The sequence below is a fragment of the Lynx rufus genome, unplaced genomic scaffold (assembly GCF_022079265.1).
Source record: "Lynx rufus isolate CCGP_SWC_20201006 ecotype Redwood Valley unplaced genomic scaffold, mLynRuf1.p SCAF_25, whole genome shotgun sequence".
Lineage (NCBI taxonomy): Eukaryota > Metazoa > Chordata > Mammalia > Carnivora > Felidae > Lynx > Lynx rufus.
Genome location: NW_025814840.1, coordinates 11,898,030 through 11,918,355, shown reverse-complemented (window position 1 = coordinate 11,918,355; position 20,326 = coordinate 11,898,030). Strand labels below are relative to the sequence as shown.

The following is a 20,326-nucleotide window of genomic DNA, read 5'->3' as shown; positions in this document are numbered from 1 at the left end:
GTATAAAAAGATACATAGTGAGAAGCAAGGCTCCTTCCTGTCAGGCATCCCCTCTGACCAGATGATGGTGTGTCCAGTAGTAGTTCGTTGATTTTCTTTTTTTTTTTTAAATTACTTTGCCTGTTTTATTTAAAAAAATTTTTTTAAATGTTTATTTTTGAGGGAGACAGAGTGCAAGTAAGGGAGGGGCAGAGAGAGAGGGTGACACAGGATCTGAAGCAGGCTTCAGGCTCTGAGCTGTCGGCACAGAGCCCGACACGGGGCTCGAACTCACAAACTGTGAGATCATGCCCTGAGCTGAAGTCAGATGCTTAACCAACTGAGCCATCCAGGTGCCCCCAATTATTTTGCCTATTTTAATTGTTGACATTATGAAAGAGGTGAAAATCATGCTGTGAAATGCATACTCATGATGAAATTAAATTGTAAAAATGACCACCATGATGGGTGCTTTCTAAATCTCGAATAGAGGAGTCGTACATGGAACGTTGTCCAGGGTGGGAATCCTCTTGAGTTCAGAAAGCGCCTCTATCAATTGGAGCCCCTCCAGTCTTACTGTGTTCCCACAAAGCGGGCCCCTGCACTTCTGCTCCGTGCCCGCCCTCCATCTTGTATGTGCCCTCAAGCCCTCGGGTCAGCTTTTCCTTTGAGTGTCTTACCCTGTCTCCCTCAGTGATTTGCTCCCTGGTTCTGTCTCCCTCTCCCGTGACTCAGTAACCAGATTCTCATGTTGTCCGCTTCCCGTGAGCAGGAACCGACCTTCCTGATGATCCTTCACATTGGCTTCCAGCTAGTCTCTCCTGTTCAGTAGGTGTTTACTGAGTGAACTTGCCCAGTGTTTTTATTGGCCTCAATGGCCAAGAGAATGGGTTTTGGTGTCAGATCGTGGTTCTTGTCCCAAATCTACTGCTAATTAGTTGTGTGGACAAAGTTGCTTAATGTCTCTGGGCCCTTCTTCAGTAAAATGGAGCCCATGGTGGTACTTGCATCCTGGAGCCGCTTTGAAGGTAAAATGGGATTGATTATGCAAAAAGCTCAGCGTGGTGGAGACGGCCCACGTGTCCACTGACCGGCGAGTGAATAGGCAGAATGTGTGTGTCCATTGTGCTAAGTGCAATAAGCCAGATATAAGGACAAGTGATGTATGAGTCCACTTACACAAATGTCTAGAGTTGGCAGATTCACCAGGACCACTGGGAATGGGGAACTGTTGCCAGATGATTAGAGTTGCTATTTGGGGAGATGACCGGGTATTGTGATGGTTGCACAGCACTGTGACTGACTCTGATTAGGGCTGCTGAATTTTAAACTTAATCGTTAGAAGGGCACATGGTATTTTTTGTATTTTACTAGAGCTTAAAAAAAATAATAACGTAGGGGTACCTGGGTGGCTCAGTTGGTTATAATAACGTAGGGGTACCTGGGTGGCTCAGTTGGTTATAATAACGTAGGGGTACCTGGGTGGCTCAGTTGGTTAAGCATCTGACTCTTGATCTCGGCTCAGGTCATGATCTCACAGTTCATGAGTTCAAACTCTGCATTGGGTTCTGTGCTGATGGTGTGGAGCCTGCTTGGGATTCTGTCTCCTTCTCTGTGTTCCTCACCAGCTTGTTGTCTCTCTCTCTCTCTTTCAACATAAATAAATAAACTTAAAAAAATAATGTAGTATGCCAAAAATAACCGAATCATGTATTTTGAATGGGTGAGTTTTATGCTGTATGAATTCTGTGTCAATAAAGCTGCTTTAAAAATCTTAGCCTAGCACCCGGCATGTGGCAAGTACCTAATAAATGGTAGTTGTAGTTGTCATTGTCCACCCTTAGTCACTGTGATTCCAATTTACATTAGAGGGGTATTTGATGGCTAAGTAAGGCTTTGTCTCTCTTGGGTTCTCCCCAGCTTTCTCACCTCTCATTTCTGTACCTCTCAGAGTTATTGATTTAGGGGTCATGACTCCCTGCGACAAGATACTGAAGGCTGCTGTTGAGCACAAAGCAGGTACTGTGCCTCGGACTTCTGGGCCCTCTGAGTGTCCTTTCCCCTGTGTCTGTCTGTCAGTAAGTGGTGATGCCCCAGCCTATCCAACAGGTGCCAGCTCCTGTGGGGGGTGGGGGACTGCTTTCATTGTCATTGATGGTGGGGGTCGAATCAGTGAATAGGTGACTTTGAAACTCCTTGCAGCTTGGAAGACGGGGAATGAAACAGGCTTCTTATTACAGGGTTGCATTAGATTTTTTCCTCCACATCTCATCGTCTCATCGTTTTTAATGTTTCTTCAGACACCGTGACACATCCAAGTCTGGGAAATCATGAACAATGTATTTTATTTGCATGGCTTCCCTCAACTGTGGAAAGTACACTGTTGTAACGTTAAGTTACAAATCCCATTTATTATGTAAAGCAAACAAATAGTAAATCGAAACTCCCCAGTCAGGAGAGATGCCTTAGAATTAGAAATGGGGAGTCGATGTTAGGTCTCACGGTCTTTATTACAGAGTTGCTAAAATGAGTCTTCCATACTTCTCTGCTTTTGTCTCATCTTCATTCTCACTGTCCTTTCTTCTTTTTTGAAATACTAGATATAATAGGCCTGTCAGGACTCATCACTCCTTCCCTGGATGAAATGATTTTTGTTGCCAAGGAAATGGAGAGGTTGGCTATAAAGATTCCGTTGTTGATTGGAGGGGCGACCACATCGAGGTAAGTCATGCTAATGAGCTCCTTGCTGTCCTTTAAATTCATTTAAATGCCAGTGTTTACAAACAGTGATGAAACCTGGGTTGTTTTTTATTATGCTTAGCTCATCGGCTCCTTGTTCTATAAGCTCACGAGCTTTCAGTCTTCACTTGGACAAGAGCCTGGGCCAGGACACTTCTGCAGCAGGCTGTAGGAAACTTCCTCTGTGATCTCCCCGCCCTTTGCCTTTTTTGGGATTCCTTTGGCTTGTCATTGTCTTTTCCTTAATCCTCTCCCCTCCCATTCAGTTCCTGAGATTTCTGTTAAACTCTCCTCTTGAAATCAAGCCAGGTGGAGAAGGTGTATTTTTTGGCACAAAGACATTTCTTGAACTTTAGCCCACTCTCTGTCTTGAAGCAGGTGTCTGATTGAGTAATTACAGGTTCCCTTGAAGAAACTCCAACCTGGAAATAGTTGAGGCAGAAGGCCAGCCTAGCAAGAACGAATCAGAGAATCACCTTGGGAAGTTGTTTCCGAAAGGGGGAACCTTTTGAGAACCTTTGGATTAAACAGTTTAAAGAGGAGAAAGTTCTAAGTTGGTCACATGGCCATTACAGAGTTTGTCAGATTTTTTCCTGAGGGTCATGATCATAATGATGTTTGGGGGGAAATATGTTAATTATGGGCACTGTTAGACTTTTTATGACATATTCTTTCTGCCCCATACTGTTTACTTTGGCAGGGAATAATGCCCAGGGGGAACACTGAACTTGATCCTACACTAGAAATGACTGTGCACTAAGCCGGGTTTTCCAGAAAAACAGAATCTGTAGGTTGTGTATATATATTTTCTTTATGTAGATTTTCTATATCACTTTGTATTATATTGTTAATATAATACGCACAGAGAGAGATGTATTTTAAGAAATTGGCTCATGTGATCGGGAGGCCTGGGAAGACTGACATCTGCAGGGAAGGTCAGAGGGCTGGAGTCCAGGCAAGAGCAGATGTTGCAGTCTTGATTCCAAAGGCTATATGGAGGCAGAATTCCTTCTTTCTCAGAGGACGTGAGTCTTTCCTGTTAAGGTCTTCAATTGATTGGACGAGGCCCACCCACATTATGGAGCATAATCTGCTTCACTCAAAGTTTGCTGACTTTTTTTTTTAAGTCTATTTTTATTTATTTTGAAATAAGTAAGTGGGGGAGAGGCAGAGAGAAAGGGTGAGAGAGAAAGAATCCCAAGCAGGCTCTGCACTGTCAGCACAGAGCCTGATGTGGGGCTTGAACCCACAAACTGTGAGATCATGATCTGAGCCAAAACCAAGAGTCAGACACTTAACTGACTGAGCCACCCAGGCACCCCAAAGCCTGCTGGTTTAAATGTTAATCACATCTAAAAATTATCTTTACAGAAACATCTAGATTGGTGTATGACCAAAAACTAGATCATGTGGCCTGGCCAAATTGACACATAAATTTAACCATCATCTCATTTATAATCTGAATGGATTATTTTCACAAGTAGTAACAGTGTTATATGTCATTTATTCACTAAGTACTTTTCATGCTTGAAGGACTCAATAAGGTGGCTGTTGTCGCTCACCTTGGAAAGCTGAGTTTGTTTTTCCCACCAAGGACTTGCCCACTAGGATATGTGGCAGATTATTCTGCAGGGATGTGACCAACCGTTGATAGCTGGAGTTTCAATGAGCATAGTCTTGGGTAATTGATTATTTTAACGTGAATATTCATTAGCTTAGTAAAGAGAATGATAAGAGAACTTACAGACCTTTATGAGCATGAAATGCTTTTGGGATCATGGTTGTAAAACAGAATAAATAAATATTTAAAGAAGCAGGTGTAACGAAACGTATTATGAGCTAGGTAAATGTGACGTGCAAATTGGAACATTACAAAATAGTCCATTCTGTTATATCTCTTACCAAGTAAAAGCCACCAGATTAAAGAGGTTTTTTTTAAAAAAAAAAAAAATTCAGAGGCAACATAACTACCTTCCTAAGATCCATCATAGGCAGAATTAGCCATCGGTGCCTCCTCACAGTTATAAGCTGGGATATCAAGTTAGAATTCATCAGATTGGAAGTCACCCACTGTCTCTCTGTGCGGTTGCAGAATTTCTGTTCTCGGGGTCTGGGGAAGGGCGCTGGGACAGCTGGGTCCCCTGACCTGCCAGAGTTCCTTCTTCTCTTTATGAGCTCTGCCTTCTCTGGTTCTGTTCTCTTCCATGCCTGTTGCTGTTTCCAGGAAATTACTCGGAAAATAAAAGCTAGTGGCAGTCCTTCCAGATAACCATTCCCTTCTCCATTGCGGTGCCAGAACGCCTGTGCAGAACAGATTTCCTGTGCAATCTCTCAGAGCCTTGGTGTAACCCTCCCCCCTTCTGACTCCGTTCTAAAGTAGTGACCGTGGGTGAGGCCTCACTTAACGGTGCTTAATCAGGCCCTCATATTTGAGCAAGCCCTTTGACTGAAATGTAGCAGGCATACAGAAAAGTGCACACATCACAGATACACAACTTGATGAACGTTTACAGAAATGAACCCCCGGTAACATTGCGCTCTGGGAACTTTGCTGGGTGCCCCCACCCAGTCATCCTTTACGACAGAAGTAACCACTGCCCTGTCACCGTAGGTTGGTTCTGCCCGCATTTCGGCTTCATATAAATGGAGTCCTGTGGCATGTACTCTCTTGTGTCCAGCTTATTTTGTGCAGTGTTCTACCTGGGAGGCCCAAAGCAGCGGTTACAGTAGTTGCTGTTCCATTGTGGTGCAATATTCCGTCGTATAATACACTGTGGCTTAGTCATCCATGTGACTGTTGGCGGGTATTGGGTTTTTCCAGTTTGGGGCTGTTTGGAAGAATGCCACTTGCTGGGTCATACGCACGTGATCATTGGCGTTAGACATTGCTGGGTAGTTTTCCAAAGTGATCGTATTAATTTACATTCCCGCCGGCAATTATGAGAGTTCCAGTTATTCCACACCTTTTTCAATTTTATCCATTTTAGTGGGTATGTAATAACATCTTGGTATGGTTTTCCTTTGTATTTTCTTGCTGATTAATGATGCTGAGTACCTTTTCATGTGTATGTTGGCTGTTAATGCTTTTTAAGTCTTTTTTTTTTTTTAATTGGGTATTCTGCCTCTTTTCTTACTGACTTGTACATGTTTTTTGTTTATATTGGACGCAAGCCCTTTATTAGAAATATATATTGCAAGTAGATTCTTTCATTATGGCTTGCCTTTTGCTATCTTAGCTGTATTTTTAAATAACAAAGTTTTTAATTTTCATGAAGTCTGATTTATCAGTCTCTTCCTTTACAGTTAGTGCTTTTTGCATCTCTGTAAGATGCCGTCTACTCCTGGGAGAGTCAGCTTTGCTAGAAGGCATTCAGAGTTTGAATGTCTCAGAAGCCCTCTGAGAGCCCTTATTATTGCCTCCTGTAGACCTGTTGAGAGCTCAGCAGTGTTCCAGTTTTTTCCTTTGCTAACTGTTATTTGAGCAGATGGCAGCTCAGGACTTCCAGGTTGTCATGAAAGAAGATAAGGGGGTAGAACTCCATGGCTCTTCCAGATCTCAGTGGCCTGTGGTGGCATGATAGAATTGGAATTGTACTCCCAAGACATTCACAGTGAGCCTTAAGGCTGTCTGATGGATCCTTGGAGAAGCCGAAAGGACTGTACCGATTAGGGGTCACGTGGGCACGGAAATAGGCCCAGAGTTCCCTTTTGAACCTGTAGCTGTAAGAGAATGGAAAACCGAACATTCTCCTGTCTGTAATGCGTATGGTTTTGTGTCACCAACTGGAATTGACTTTAATGGCAATCTGGCCCTGTTAGCTACATACCTTCTCAAAGACACAAGTGTGGCAGTTAGCTTTTCTAAGTGGTTTAGAGCCAATAACTGCAAAGTGTCTTTTTCAGTTATTTTTTGTGAGTAATGGAGAATTCAGAAGGAATTCAGTGCCCAGAAATAGAGGTAATTTTCCGAACTTAAATATTTTTTAATTGTTAGGAGGGAAGATGCTGAGTGATATAACTGTACTGTTTTCCTCTTTGAGTTGGCTGCAGGGAAGTTCGAAGCTCAGGCCTGGGTGTAGGATTTCAGGGACCCGACTTCTGCGTCTGACCCACTGCTCAGTGTTCGTGCCTTTATTTCCTCTCTCGTTTTTCTCACCAAATTCTAAGGTTTTATTTCTTATTTATTTGTGTGTGTGTGTGTGTGTGTGTGTGTGTGTGTGTGTGTGTGTGTGTGTGATGCTGCATTTAGGTAAAACATTTTAGTTCTGGAAGGATAAGGCATGAAATAAATGCTTGGAGTACTTGTTCTTTTTCAGTGCTTTTCAAAAAGACCTTCTAAAGTTAACCCTGTCATGCCCATTTGGCAAGTATGGGAGGCGACTAACTGGGTCCCCGGCATTGGTGAGTGACTTAGCAGAGCCAGATTTGAGACTGAGCCTCAGGGGGCTAGCCCCGTGTTGTTGGTTTGTAGGACGGAAGGAGGGATTCCAACATTATATATCTTTTCAGACTTCAGACAGAAGTCTGCCTCCAACTGGAGAGGGCCGCATAAATGGAAGCTTAGGAGAAAGTAGAATCAATATCATACCGTTTTATAAGGAAACCAGAAGTACTCTTGATGGCCAAGCAAGCACAGATTTAATGGCTGTCCTCATTCGGCTTTGTCATTTTTTTATGGTGGAAAGCAATACTTTGCTTTTATGTGGTGGTGGTAGTGTTTTTAAAAAGTGGAACCCATCAGTTTCTTCTTGGTACCCTTGTCCAGAGATCACCAGTGTGAGAATGGCCGGAATTGCACAGAGAACGCTTGGATGCTTAATAAATACTAATTATGTTGACTTGAAGGTTTAAAACTGTACTGGTTCTCTTTAAGAGAAATGTCAACTAAGTCACATTAGGCTTAGTGTTTCCTAGAGGAACTCCATGCAGAATATACATTGAGGTACATTTGTGTGCTTGAAGAACTGACCACCTAAAGAAGAGGAAGCAAACATAGTCTCACTTATATTCTGTTGTCAAACTGGAAGCAGTTTCTTCTTTAAAATTTCCTGGGGCACCTGGGTGGCTCAGTCAGTTGAGCATCTGACTTCAGCGCAGGTCATGATCTTGCGGTTTGTGGGTTCGATCCCTACATCGGGCTCTGTGCTGACAGCTCAGAGCTTGGAGCCTGTTTCAGATTCCGTGTCTCCCTCTCTCTGCCCATCTCCTGCTTGCGTGTGTGCTCTCTCTCTCTCAAAAATAAACATTAAAAAACAATTTTTTTTTAATTAAAAAAACAAAAGTATTCCTACTATTTGAAAATCTACCTCTGGGGTGCCTGGGCAGCTCAGTAGGTTAAGCGTTCGACTTTGTCTCAGGTCCATGAGTTCGAGCCCTGCGTCGGGCTCTGTGCTGACCACTCAGAGCCTGGAGCCTGTTTCAGATTCTGTGTCTCCCTCTCTCTCTGACCCTCCCCCATTCATGCTCTCTCTCTGTCTCAAAAATAAATAAACGTTAAAAAAAAAACTTGAAAAAAAGAAAATCTTCCCTTTGTAGAATACCAAAGATATTTTCAAATCTTTGGTCCCTGGGCACGCAGAGGACACAAAACACATCCTCGGGACGCAGTGGAGTTGGCGTGGCTGCTTCAGGACCACGGTCTGGTTCTCCCTGCTGCTCTGCGCCCCAGCGCCCGACTCCGGAAGAGTCTCTTGCACTCAGTGGCTTAAGCCTGCACTTCCATTTGATGGCTCACTTCCTGTGACTTCTGGCTTCTGTCCCCTGCTTCCTGTCCGTGTGTGGAGATACTTGCACAAAGGGGACAGGTGAAATGTCAGTCTTGTCTGTCTCACCGCAAATGAATTTTTAGTCATCCCTCAGAAGTCTATTAAAAACACACACATACATCAGTCTTCTCATATCCTCTTGGTTTTAAAAATTTCCTCAGTAGTCCACGCTTACTATTAGAACATGTCAGACACTTCAGAGGAACGTAAAGTAAAATTTATTCTCTCCCTTCCCGTCCTCCGTTCCACCTCCAGCCGCTGTGTAACCAGTGTTGACATCTGATGTGTATCTGGTTTTTGGTAAATGTACGGAAACTCCTATGTAAGGTTGGAGGGTTAGGGTGGGTTGAGGGTGGTAGTGTGGTTTTTAAAACACAAACGTACTGTTTGGTATTTTGTTGTTTCCCCACATAGTAGCATAGTCTGGACATTCTTCCCAAATGAAATGCATTTGGGCCGAGGGGGAGAATGTGAAAGCATCTGACGCGGGGAGGAGCTGCCTTGGGGGCGAACGTGGGTCCAGCAAAGACCGGCAGGGACGGCCCCCTCCCTGCCCATCCTGGGGGAAGTATGGCTGCCGCCCTTGGACGCGGCACTGCGGCCTGTGCTCAGGGCCCTGGTTTAACCGCAGTCAGGAGGGCACGCGGGTCCATCCTTACCCCTCACATAGTGGGCCGTGTTCTGTGAGGAGAGAGCGGGTGTGTACCCTGTGCGGTAAGACTGAGTCCCCAGAGACGGCTTGCCGCGTACTTCAGTCAGGTCGTCTCAAGGACTGAAGCGTGTTCCTCACCCCTGATGTTCCCGAGTCTGGCAGGAGGGGTTTGGGGCCGAGCCGACGTTAGTAGAAGACTGTTGCTGCTTATGCCTCTCGGTTCCTTCGTGCCAAATTTATTCAGGGTCCGGGGCCCCTTATTACAAGTGCGAGGTGGGGTCAGGGCTGAGGAGCATGGCCGGTGCGTCCTGGGCCCGCCGCCTTGGGTCTGGTTTCCCGGGTGCCCTGGCTGCCACCCCAGCTCATTTGGGGGAGGAAATGCAGTCTGACCTGTATGGCAGCCAAGGGCAGTCACCTGGGCTGGTGAGCTCCCTCGGTTCAGGCAGGCTGATAATGAGTGCGGCGTCACGGTCTCATTCCCAAGGGCAGAGAGCTGAGGACAGGGTCTTCCGTGTTTTGTCAGATTTCTCATAGCCTGAGCCGACAGACCCGTGTCTTCTCCCCTTGGATTCCCCGTCTTAGGGTAGGGAGGAAGTCAGTCTTGTTTTACGAGGGACACGTGAAGTTCGTTCTCTGGAAAGCACCCTGTGGAAACATGTTGTCTCTGATGGTTCCAAACGGGGGTCATGTGGGAGCGGTCAGCACTGATGGATATGTTTTTCTTCCTGACCCCTCTTTTTAGAACCCACACAGCAGTTAAAATAGCTCCAAGATACAGCGCGCCTGTCATCCACGTCCTGGACGCGTCCAAGAGTGTGGTGGTGGTAAGTGTGGGGCCTTCCGTTATTTCTGCTATGTAAGGAGAGGAGAAAAGATTGTGTTCTGAATAAGGGGTATTTCCCAAGATGGTCTTTTATTTTTGTCCAGTTCTACTAAAATATGTGAAAGAATGTGCGAGGGCTTGTTAGGATGGTGTCACTGTGGTCGTCTGCATTGCTGGAGGGGGGCCAGGTGAGTGTGTCCTGTGCTTTCAGAGACCGCGTCTGAGTCACCGAGAAGCCCTGCCAGGATCCCTCTGACCTCGACACCAACCCAGAGGGAGAGAGATTTCAGCCACTTACATGTATTTACAAGTGTGAACATACATTGTCTTAACTCCATGCCAAGGCTAGAAGGAATGTGGAATTTTTTAAACGACCTGTTTCCAGATAGAAAGACATTTAATCTGGAATGGGCCGGTTGGCCCTACCCAAAGAGAGAAGAACGTTCTCTAGATGTTCACAATCCAGAATAATAGATTCATCTTCTCGGTGAATGTAATAAACCACTTTCCTGAGTGGTCTTTTAGGTTTTTCTCTGTCACTGAAGCCTAATGTCCTCTCTCATTACGTGTTTCGTTATTTTCATTGACTAAGAGGACATAATAGCTGGAGGGAATCTGAATGACCATGTGGTCCAGTGGTTTCCAAGTTTGTTTTAGTGACAGAAAGCTTGTCTTCCAGTGATGTCTTACTTGGAAGCTCAGTACAGTATGAGTTACAGCAGCCCCTCCTATCCGTCACCCCACACCTGGTTCTTGAAAGAGCACAATTTGAAAATTGCTAGTCTATGGGGGCGCCTGGGTTGGTTGAGTATCTGACTCGCTTTCGGCTCAGGTCATGATCTCACAGTTTGAACTCGAGCCCCACGTCAGGCTCTGTGCTGACAGCGTGGAGCCTGCTTGGGATTCTCTCTCTGCCCCTCCCCCACTCATGCTGTCTCTGTCTCTCTCATGTAAATAAATAAAAACTTAAAAAAAAACACAACAAACCAAACCCGCTAATCTAGTCCAGCCTTCACATTTGTAGGTGAGGAGGGTTACCAAGGAGGGTCTGGGGATTTGTGAAACTATCAGATGACATGGTGCAGCCCGAAGCTCGGGTGGCCACATTGCCTGAACCGTTTTCCAAAGACATCCTTCCAGATCTGTGAATTTATTTATATGGAGGTTGTACAATAATTGCTAACTTTATTAAAAATCGATAGTGTTACAGACACTGTGGTGAGTGCTTTCCATGGATTTTTAATTTAATCTCCATGAAGCAGATACTCTCATTATCCATGTTTAGAGTAGAGGAAACAGGCACAGAGAGGTTAGCACCTCTCTTGAGGCCACACGTCCATCAAGCGGTAGGGTAGGGCATGAAGGCCGGTGGTCTTACTCTCTGCTGCATGAAATGTGCTCCCATTAATGTTCAGTGATTCTTATTAAAAAGAATACAATCATTGGCTCCCAGGCGGCTGAGTCAGTTGAGCATCCAGCCTTTTTTTTTTTTTTAAGAAAATTATTGTTGTTTAGTTTCTACTTTTAAATTGTTATAAACTTTAATTATTTAATAATCAGTGTGAATAATTTAATATTCATGCATCCTCTTCTGTGAACTGTCAAATCTTACTGACCTCCTTATGAATATTTATAAACACTCTATATACATGACTCTGTACTTTTAATACTGTATGCTTCTTTTGTAGAAAGAGTTTTCTTTTTCTTTTTCTTTTTATTTCTGTTTTGAATTTACATCCAAACTAGTTAGCATAGAGTGCAACAATGATTTCAGGATTAGATTCCTTAATGCCCCTTACCCAATTAGCCCATCCCCTCCCACAACCCCTCCAGTAACCCTCTGTTTGTTCTCCATATTTAAGAGTCTCTTATGTTTTGTCCCTCTCCCTGTTTTTATAATATTTTTCTTCCCTTCCCTTATGTTCATCTGTTCTGGAGCATCCAACTCTTGATTTCGGCTCAGGTCATGATCTCAGGGTCGTGGGATTCAGCCCCATGTTGGGCTCTGAGCTGGGCCTGGAATAAGATATATTCTCTCTCACTCTCTTGCTTTCTCTTTCCCCTCCTTCCCCCTGCCCCTCCTCTGCTTGCACTTTCTCTCTCAGAAAAAAAAAAAGATACGGTTAAATCAGACTGGAATCATAAAGTCACATTTTTATTTACTCTTGACGTAAACTAATGTGTAAATAAAGTAGGTGTCTCCAAGTCAGTTTCAGGACAGTTTTTGTATTTTATATTTGAATTGTGCTTCATAAGGAGCTTGTATGGAGTTCATAGTTGACTAACCAGTGGACCTCTTTTTAAGGCTTGTTGCTATTTTCAAATGCTAATGAATGACTGAACATTTCTCATATGGAGACCAGGCCCTTGGCCCTCTTCAAGTACATGGTGCTAGCGTTGCATCGGGGGGAGGACTTTGGCTGGGAGGAACCAGCCTCTGGATTCCATTTTGAGTTCCCTCCTTCGCCGTCTAGAAGAGCTAAGCAGTAAGGGCCGAGCTGAGAGCCAGAAGATGAGCACGGGCACTGGTGCTCCTTATGGGTCCGTCCAGCTGGACCGCCAGCAGTGGTTAGTGTTTCTTGGGTCCAGAGAAGTGGCCGCCTTCTGAAATTACTCAGACATAAGTCCAGCAGTAAGTTGTTTGGGTTATTGCTAGTGACGCTTTTCAGGATCAGTGGTACAGTTTGTTTAGGCCGATTGTTGGTTCCGTGTCTTTGGGCTCAGCTGTGAGACGCGTGCCAGCAGCCTGTGCTCTGGGTCACTGGCGCAGGTGTTTGAAAGAGTCCCAAACATGGCAACGACCTGGTAGTTGGAGCTTTAGACCTCAGGATGCCCCTGCTTTCTTTCCTTTCTTCTTTTTTTTTTTTTTAATTTATTTTTGAGAGAGTGCAAGCGGGGGAGGGGCAGAGAGAGGGGGGCCGAGGATCCGAAGCGGGCTGTGCAGCAGTGAACCCGATGTGGGGCTTGAACCCACACACCGTGAAATCATGACCTGAGCCAAAGTCAGACGCTCAACCGATTGAGCCACCCAGGTGCCCCTTCTTTCCTTTTAAATAAACGAGGTGCCAGTATTTAGTCCTTTCTAAATTATAAAATATATTTTCAACTTATTCCCTCTCATTCACTGCTATTGTCACCAAGAACAAAGAATAAAAGGAGGAAGAGGGAAGTTGTGCTGTGTCCAAATGGTTGGCATGAAGACGCGTGACTGGGCTGTGGTTTTATGGTGGAAAGATCATGAAGATTAGCCTGTATAATTGACCACGGACTTGTTTCCATCAAGCAAGTCAGACTGGGCATGGAGGGACTGGCTTGTCACTTTGGCTCTGGGAACAGGGGGCCCCCCAGGGTGTGTTCCGTCTTCCCAATAGTCGCTGTGGCAGCGTATGGTTAAGTTCTTTGGATGTTTAGAAAAGCAGGCTTTTGCCTTCTCAGAGTCTAAAACCTAGCAGAATGCAATATTTTAAACAATATTTTAAGACACTGGTTGCATGTACTTTGGGGAGCTGTGGAGTAGGCATCCCTTTGCTGTTTTCATTGAGCTCTGCTGGTTTTCCTAAACGGGGACTCCATTGAGCCGAGGTTAATGTAAGGCTGGGAGGTACCCTGTGGTGTGAACACCATTCGGGAGCCTGTTTTTAGGCTCACCGCAAGGGTCTTTTCTGATTAGGGTCCTTAAGAAAGTGGTCTGGCTTTGTACTAACTCTTTGGGGATCGGATTGCTGGTAGAGATGCTTAGAAAAGTCACACAGAATCATAGACACTTAAAGCCGGTGGGCCCTTGAGCCATCGTCCGGCCTGCCTTGCTCAGTTTCACGTCATGGTTCTCGGCTTCCCTGCCCTCGTGTGTGTGTGTGTGTGTGGGGGGGGGGGGGGGGGGCGGGGAATCCAGCTGGAGGTGCAGGGGTGGGGCGGTGCCTCGTCGTGAAGTGATCGTGATCAGGAGCAGCCATTTCTTGTTTTTGAGCTTTGGTTTTGGCTCTACTTCCACCAGCTTGGTAATGCTGGTCACAAATAATATTTCGCAGATCCTAGCTTTACAGTTTACCGAGTAGCCTCGTATTTGTCAGATGACGGGTTTCTGTTCTTTTCTTAGCCAGTCATAGTTGACTGTGAAGATTAGCCTCATTCCTTCAGCAAGCGTTTAGTGAGAGGTGCCCTGCACGTGCCAGGCACAGAGCTAGAAACCAGGGACACGGAGTGGTTAAGGTGCAGCCCTGCCCTCAAAGGGTTTGTCCTCTAGTGAGGCAAGGAGGTACGTAGACAGGTACTAAAAGCCTGAGGTAAATGCAGTGATGAAGACGTGAACCGGGTATCTTTGAAACACTGAAGAGAGGCGCCTAGCTAGTGTGCTGTGTGGGTCCCCAAGACCACGCTCCCCTTCAGTGATTTGCCAGAAGGACTCACAGAACTCAGAAACACTGTTATAATCATGGCGGATGGCCACGAGTCAGCAAAGGATGTAAAGGGTAGAATCCAAGCAGGACCAGGCACCAGCTTCCTGGTGTCCTCTCCTAGCAGAGTCACGTGGCCAGTGCTTAATTCTTCCACCAGTGATGAGTGTACAGGGGGCATTGCCAACCAGGGAGGCTCTCTTGAGCCTTAGTGTCCAGGGCTTCTGTTGGGAGTCAGTCATGTAGGAGTGCTTTAATGACCTGACTGACCTTCGTAACCAGAGCCTTAGTTAGTCCGGAGGTCAGACAGATACAACATGAACAAGGGGGCCCCCTTCATCCCTAGTCACGTTGTTAGTTAGCATAGACCATCCAGGGTGGCCCAGGGCTCCATGTAGACGAAGTGTCTCATCAGGCAGGACATTTCAAGGGCTTAGAGCTTATCTCTCAGGAACCATGAAGGGCTTTCTTTTGAATGTGTGAGATTTGGACATCCTAGGTCCTCCGAGGCAGCTCTTAACTGCACACCCCGGCAGGAGTTCACGAAGCTGGTGAAGGGAGAGGGGATGACGTTGACAAGGGAAGCTTCCTAGAGGAGGTGTTGCCAGCACTGACCAGTGTTGTCCATATTTTATTTATCTCCTTTTGCTCCTCTGTGGTTCTTGAACTTTCATCTTGCGTTTTCAGTGCTCTCAGCTATTAGATGAGAATCTCAAGGATGAATATTTTGAGGAGATCTTAGAAGAATATGAAGAGATCAGACAGGACCATTACGAGTCTCTCAGGGTAAGTGACAAATACCTGCTAGTTTGGGTATTAAACCGATCCTGCATTTTTTTTAAAAATGTGACTTCATTGTTTAAAGGAGGGCAACAGGTTTAGCATCATTTTAGAGAAGCCTTGTTTTCATGTTCAGATCAGAATTCTCTGGTGTCTAAGTTCCTGATAACTTGGGGTTATACTAAAATTAATTTCATTTATTCCACCAAACATTTATTGGGTACACAGTAGGGGTTAGGTGCTGTGCTAGACAGCAGAGCTATGAGAATGAATAAAACATATGCGGCGGGAGAATGGGAACTGAAGCAGCGTATAGAAAATGACTCCCACGGATCCTTGTTCTTGAAATAATGGAAGAAAATGACATTAGAGGGGACCGTTGTCCGCCTCTCTCCCTGACTGCCCAGCACGGACTGTGCAGAGCAGTGTCTCAACAACTGCCCTTCTCTACATAAGCTTCAGGGGTTCCTTGGAAAGGAGGCATAATCACTCTTTAGAAGTCACTGGAATATTTCTTCCTGGTTCATCTGCCTGTTGGGCCTTGTGCGTAGAGGGGTGCATTTGGGGGGTGGCGAGGCAAGCGAAATGAGACAACAAACAGCAGGAAGAAAAGAGGTGTTTGTGAGATAGTGACCAGCCCAAGATACTGTGGCTGGCGTTCCGCCTCTTAGGTTTGCTCACAGTTGAAAATTTCTTAGTTTTGCCCTCTGGTCCTGGGGGCGGTCAACGGCAGGCCAGATAAGCCTGGCCTCAGGTATTCTAAAAGCACCGGCAGGACACCGCTCTGAGAAGGGCACAGGTCAGCTTTGTATCCACCTATCAATATTTAATGGATATTTATTGAATCTTTACTCTCCGTTGTTCTGGTGCTGATGTGAAGCCCTCACATTGGGTGGAAAAGGAAGAACTTTTCAGGATATGAATTTTCATTAATGAAAGCATTTGTGGGTTTTTTTTTTCCCTTTTCCTTTTTTAAATAAAACTCATGTACTAGCTTTTCAGACATACTTTCATAGCAGCAGCTGAAAAACTAAGAGTCTCTGACTAAATAACTTCTCTTTTTTCATAGGAGAGAAGATACTTAACCTTAAGTCAGGCTAGAAAAAACGGTTTCCATATGGACTGGCTGTCGGAGGCTCCTCCAGGTCTGTTTGACTGTCAGTTGGAGAAAGGCTGTGGGTGATAATGTGACTGGAGAGACGTTTGCATTCAGCTGTCTGGGAATCAGGCAGCTGGAGATGCTTTATCGTGTCTAATAATGGTGATGAAGGACATTGATGATTGAAAATGAAAGGAAACAGTACCATTTATGGAGGACCAAACTGTGTCCTGAGACCGCTTGGAGTGTCTGAGTGCTTGACACAACCCCGTAGTGAATGTGCTGTTATCCCCGCTTAAATGTGAAAACCCCGAATTTCGGGTAAGAGCCCGAAAGGTTATTGGGTTCTATCCCTGGTCTGCCCCTTCTAACCCACACTCCCTCCTCTGTGCTGTGCTCAATTTCCACCCCCCGCCCCCACCGCCCCCCAAGCCTGACGCAGGTTCTGGGTGGTATAGTCGCTGAGTGGCCTGGGTCACAGGCCAGGCCCCAGGGCCGATGTGTAGTTCTGAGATTGAAGATGCCCTCACACTGAACAGACCTTTAGAACATTGCGGCAAAGCTGGAGCTCCTGTTTCTTGTTCGCTCTCTCCCATTGTCTCTCTGAATGCTTCCCTCTTTTTGTTTCTTTTATTTGTATTTTTTCCCCTTATTTCTAGCCAGCTCTCTTGCCTGATAGAGGTGTTCACGAGGGAGTAAAATATGGAGGATGTTTGACATGCTCAGAGAGGCATGAGATACACACGCACAGCCCAGACAGGGTGAACAGGGGTTGTATTCATTGAATCTGTATCTCCAAGGTAATACCTCAGATCCGCTCTCCTTGCTCACAACATCTGTGTTCCGCGGCTCCTTGGCTGACTTGAGAGCATTAAGTTGGAAATGTAGGTGAGCTCGGTTCTGATTTCAGTCCTGCTGAGCCCGCTGTGGTTTAGTAGGAGGAATGCCATGTCAGGAGTCGGGAGGCCTGGTTCTCACCCCAGTTTGCCTCCCGGCTGCAGATCACTGACCTTGAGCATCCTGCATCCATGTTCGACCTCTTCTGATGTGTAAGAAGGAGTCACCCTGTGAAAGGTTGTAAGGATAAGAAAAGATAAACCTTCGAAAAATGTAAATAACTATATAGTCTATTATTTTCTCGTTACCTTTCACTGTGTAATTAGAAAAGTCTAATAAGGGAAGTCCATTTTAACCAAGTCAAACATCCACAGTTCAGTGGGGACATTCCTCTGAAGGCCCACAGTGCCAGGCAGCAGTCGAACGGCCACTTGTCCCCAGTGCGGGGCCTCTGCGAGGCTCTGAACCTGCTGCTTGAGAAGATCGAGGCGCTGACGTACGGCCCTCAGAAGTGTTTTTGAGGACACCCCAGTCTTAGACTAGTTGCAGGAAGTCAGGAAAGGGAGACAGAAGGGTTCTGTCAAGGTCGTTGGCGGTAAAATTCAAGACTGACATCCCTCAGTGACTGTGACAGGGCATTTCTCCCTGCCTTTCTAGGCAAGAGGAGACATTCATCAGGAGGAAATCTGTAGTTTCTTTTATCTGTCAAACGAAGCAACATACTGGAATATGATGAAGAAGTGATTATTCTCAATAGTAAAAACACGACCAGGAACAAATGAAAAAGAGCTACTGCGAACATGTGTGAAAAGATAGCGATTTCCAGGCAAGACTCAGCAGCGGCTCGCGCTTTTCCTGTACTCCTGCCTCACGTCCGCCTCTTACTATCTGATGAGACAAAAGTGCTCTTGGGACTTCGGTCCCAAGCACCTGAGATGGGCAGGATGGTGGAAGTTCTCTGACCCTATTTACAGACCAGGAAACTGAGGGCCAGGAAGCTCACGTGTGGGCATCACTTCCGACTCCGGCCCGACCCCGCTGACCCCGCTGCAGGCAGGGTGCCGGCGTGCTGCTCTTCTTCATTCCTCATCATTATTTAACTCGGGTCCTGTTTTACACTCACGGGGTGTGAAGCACAATATGTCGAACATCCACGAATACCGCCAGCCACCTCAGAAATAACCTGGTGCCCATTTTAAAAACAAAGCAATGCCGGGGCGCCTGGGCGGCTCAGTTGGTTAAGCGTCAACTCTTGATTTCAGCTCAGGTCACGGTCTCACGGTTCATGGGTTCGAGCCCCATGTGGGGCTCTGCACTGACCGTGCGGAGCCTGCTTCGATCCTCTGTCTCCCTCTCTCTCTGCCTCTCCCTTGCTCGTGCGCTCTCTCTATTTCTCAAAAATAAACACTAAAAAAACCAGTACATAAGTGGTTGAAGCTGCTTGTGTGCCCCTCCCTCCCCTGTACAATCCTGAATTTGATGCCTTGTTTCTGTGCATGTCCTTATACTTTGCCCATATACATATGTATCAGTGGGAAGTAGAGATTGCTGATTCTTGTTTTCACACCTCTGGTAAGTGGTTTACCTTATGTGTCTCTCTACAGTGGCATTTACTTTAGTATTGTCTCCATCTGTACAAGTGAAGAGAAACCCAAGTCTTTTCTCTTTGACCAAAGGGCAGAGGGAAGAATTTTTAAGGGCCGGTGTAGACAGCTGTCTGGGAAGGGTAGTTTTATTTAAGATTTACTGCAAAATTTACAGTTCCCCTCCTTGTAAAGCAGCTCCTGTGGGTGGCCGCGGGGAGAGAGAGCGTGGGGCCCCCGGAGCAGTCCAGAGCTGGTCCAGGAGGCATGGCACAGACCCCTGCCGTGCGCGTTAGGCGCTTAGCCGCAGGCTGCGGCATCCGTGTGACATCACTACTTCACTTTTACAGTGAAGCCCACGTTTCTTGGGACTCGGGTCTTTGAGGACTACGATCTGTGGAAGCTGGTGGCCTACATCGACTGGAAGCCTTTCTTTGATGTCTGGCAGCTCCGTGGCAAGTACCCGAATCGGAACTTTCCCAAGATATTGAAGGACAAAACTGTAGGTTCGTTCAGCAGACCCTTCCTTTCTGCACTGATACTCGAGACACAGTGTTGGGACTTTGAAGGGGAGAACAGGTGGAGAGCCGAGAGTTCAGATGCTGTGGGAGATGGTTTCTCGTTGTGGTCTAACGTGTGGGGTGTTGTTTACCTCTTCGGTGGCTTGAAGCTGCTAGATGGGTCTTTATGGACTGTAGTTGGCATTTCATTGATCTCTTCTGTAATAAGCCAGGCTCTTTGTTGGGCCCCGGGAATAAACACACCCCCGCCTTCTGGGATGTGGCCAGTAGCTGGCACAGCCGACGGCGATGGGCGGTTCCCACATGGCATGCCGAGCTCCTGCCGTGGGGCCGAGCCCAGGGCTTCTGTGGACCCAAGATGAGACAGACTGAGAGGTCTGGGGAAGCTTCCTGGGGGAGGTGGTGTTTGAACTGCTTTTGGAAGAGCACATGGGAGTTACTGAGGCTGGGACTGGGAATGTGAGACAGCACCGGAGAAGAGGACGTCCCAGGCAGAGGAGACAGGACGGAAAGGCACAGTCACAGGTGCCCATTTGGGGAAATGCCAGGAGTCCCTTGCGCCTGGAGCACTGGTCAGGGGAGGGGATTTGGGGCGATCAGCAAGAGGAGTGGGGGTGAGTGGAGTTGTAGCCCCACCCCTAGAACCTGCCCCCAAAGGCCTGGGTTCACGGTGCCAAGCCAGTCAAAGGATCAGGAAAGAGCCCGATGAGAGCAAGGTGGCGGGTGGCCTCCTGGAAGTGTGGGGTCAGGGCAGTCCCCACTGTACGGAGGACAACCTGTGGGAGGCCCCTGAGCTGCGGCTGCCCGTGTGTGGTGCTGAAGCCACTTAAGAGGGCCTGGGCCACACTTGCCTCTGCAACCTGTCCCACATCCCTCGTGATGGGCACACGAGCAAGGCCGGCGAGGAAGGGTCTGGGCTGCCCTGTCTGGCGACTGTGCTGGGAGCCACACGTTAGGCTCTCTGCCTCTTGCCGCCTGGAGGCGTGTCAGTGGTTTGTGCTGGGGAGACAGGCGGGGCATGTGGTCAGCAGGAGCCACCGGCCCCCCGCCGCTCCCCTTAAGTCTTGATCCTCACAGGCAGCAGTGCAGTATTTGAGGGGAAAGGAGGGTGACCAGAGACGATGGCTCGGGAGGGGTGGTGGCTTTAGAAAGAA

General features: G+C 46.7%; 1 protein-coding gene across 2 annotated transcripts in view; it reads left to right on the top strand.

Moving 5' to 3' along the window:
• The window catches only part of MTR (5-methyltetrahydrofolate-homocysteine methyltransferase), a 106,264-nt gene that overhangs the window by 75,331 nt on the left and 10,607 nt on the right, over positions 1-20,326 (top strand). For both annotated transcript variants that reach the window (XM_047088631.1, XM_047088630.1), the window contains exons 23-28: positions 1,931-1,998; positions 2,580-2,700; positions 9,878-9,959; positions 15,040-15,138; positions 16,202-16,277; positions 19,002-19,157. In XM_047088631.1, the coding sequence (XP_046944587.1) occupies positions 1,931-1,998; positions 2,580-2,700; positions 9,878-9,959; positions 15,040-15,138; positions 16,202-16,277; positions 19,002-19,157 (602 nt within the window). The remainder of the gene's footprint in view (positions 1-1,930; positions 1,999-2,579; positions 2,701-9,877; positions 9,960-15,039; positions 15,139-16,201; positions 16,278-19,001; positions 19,158-20,326) is intronic.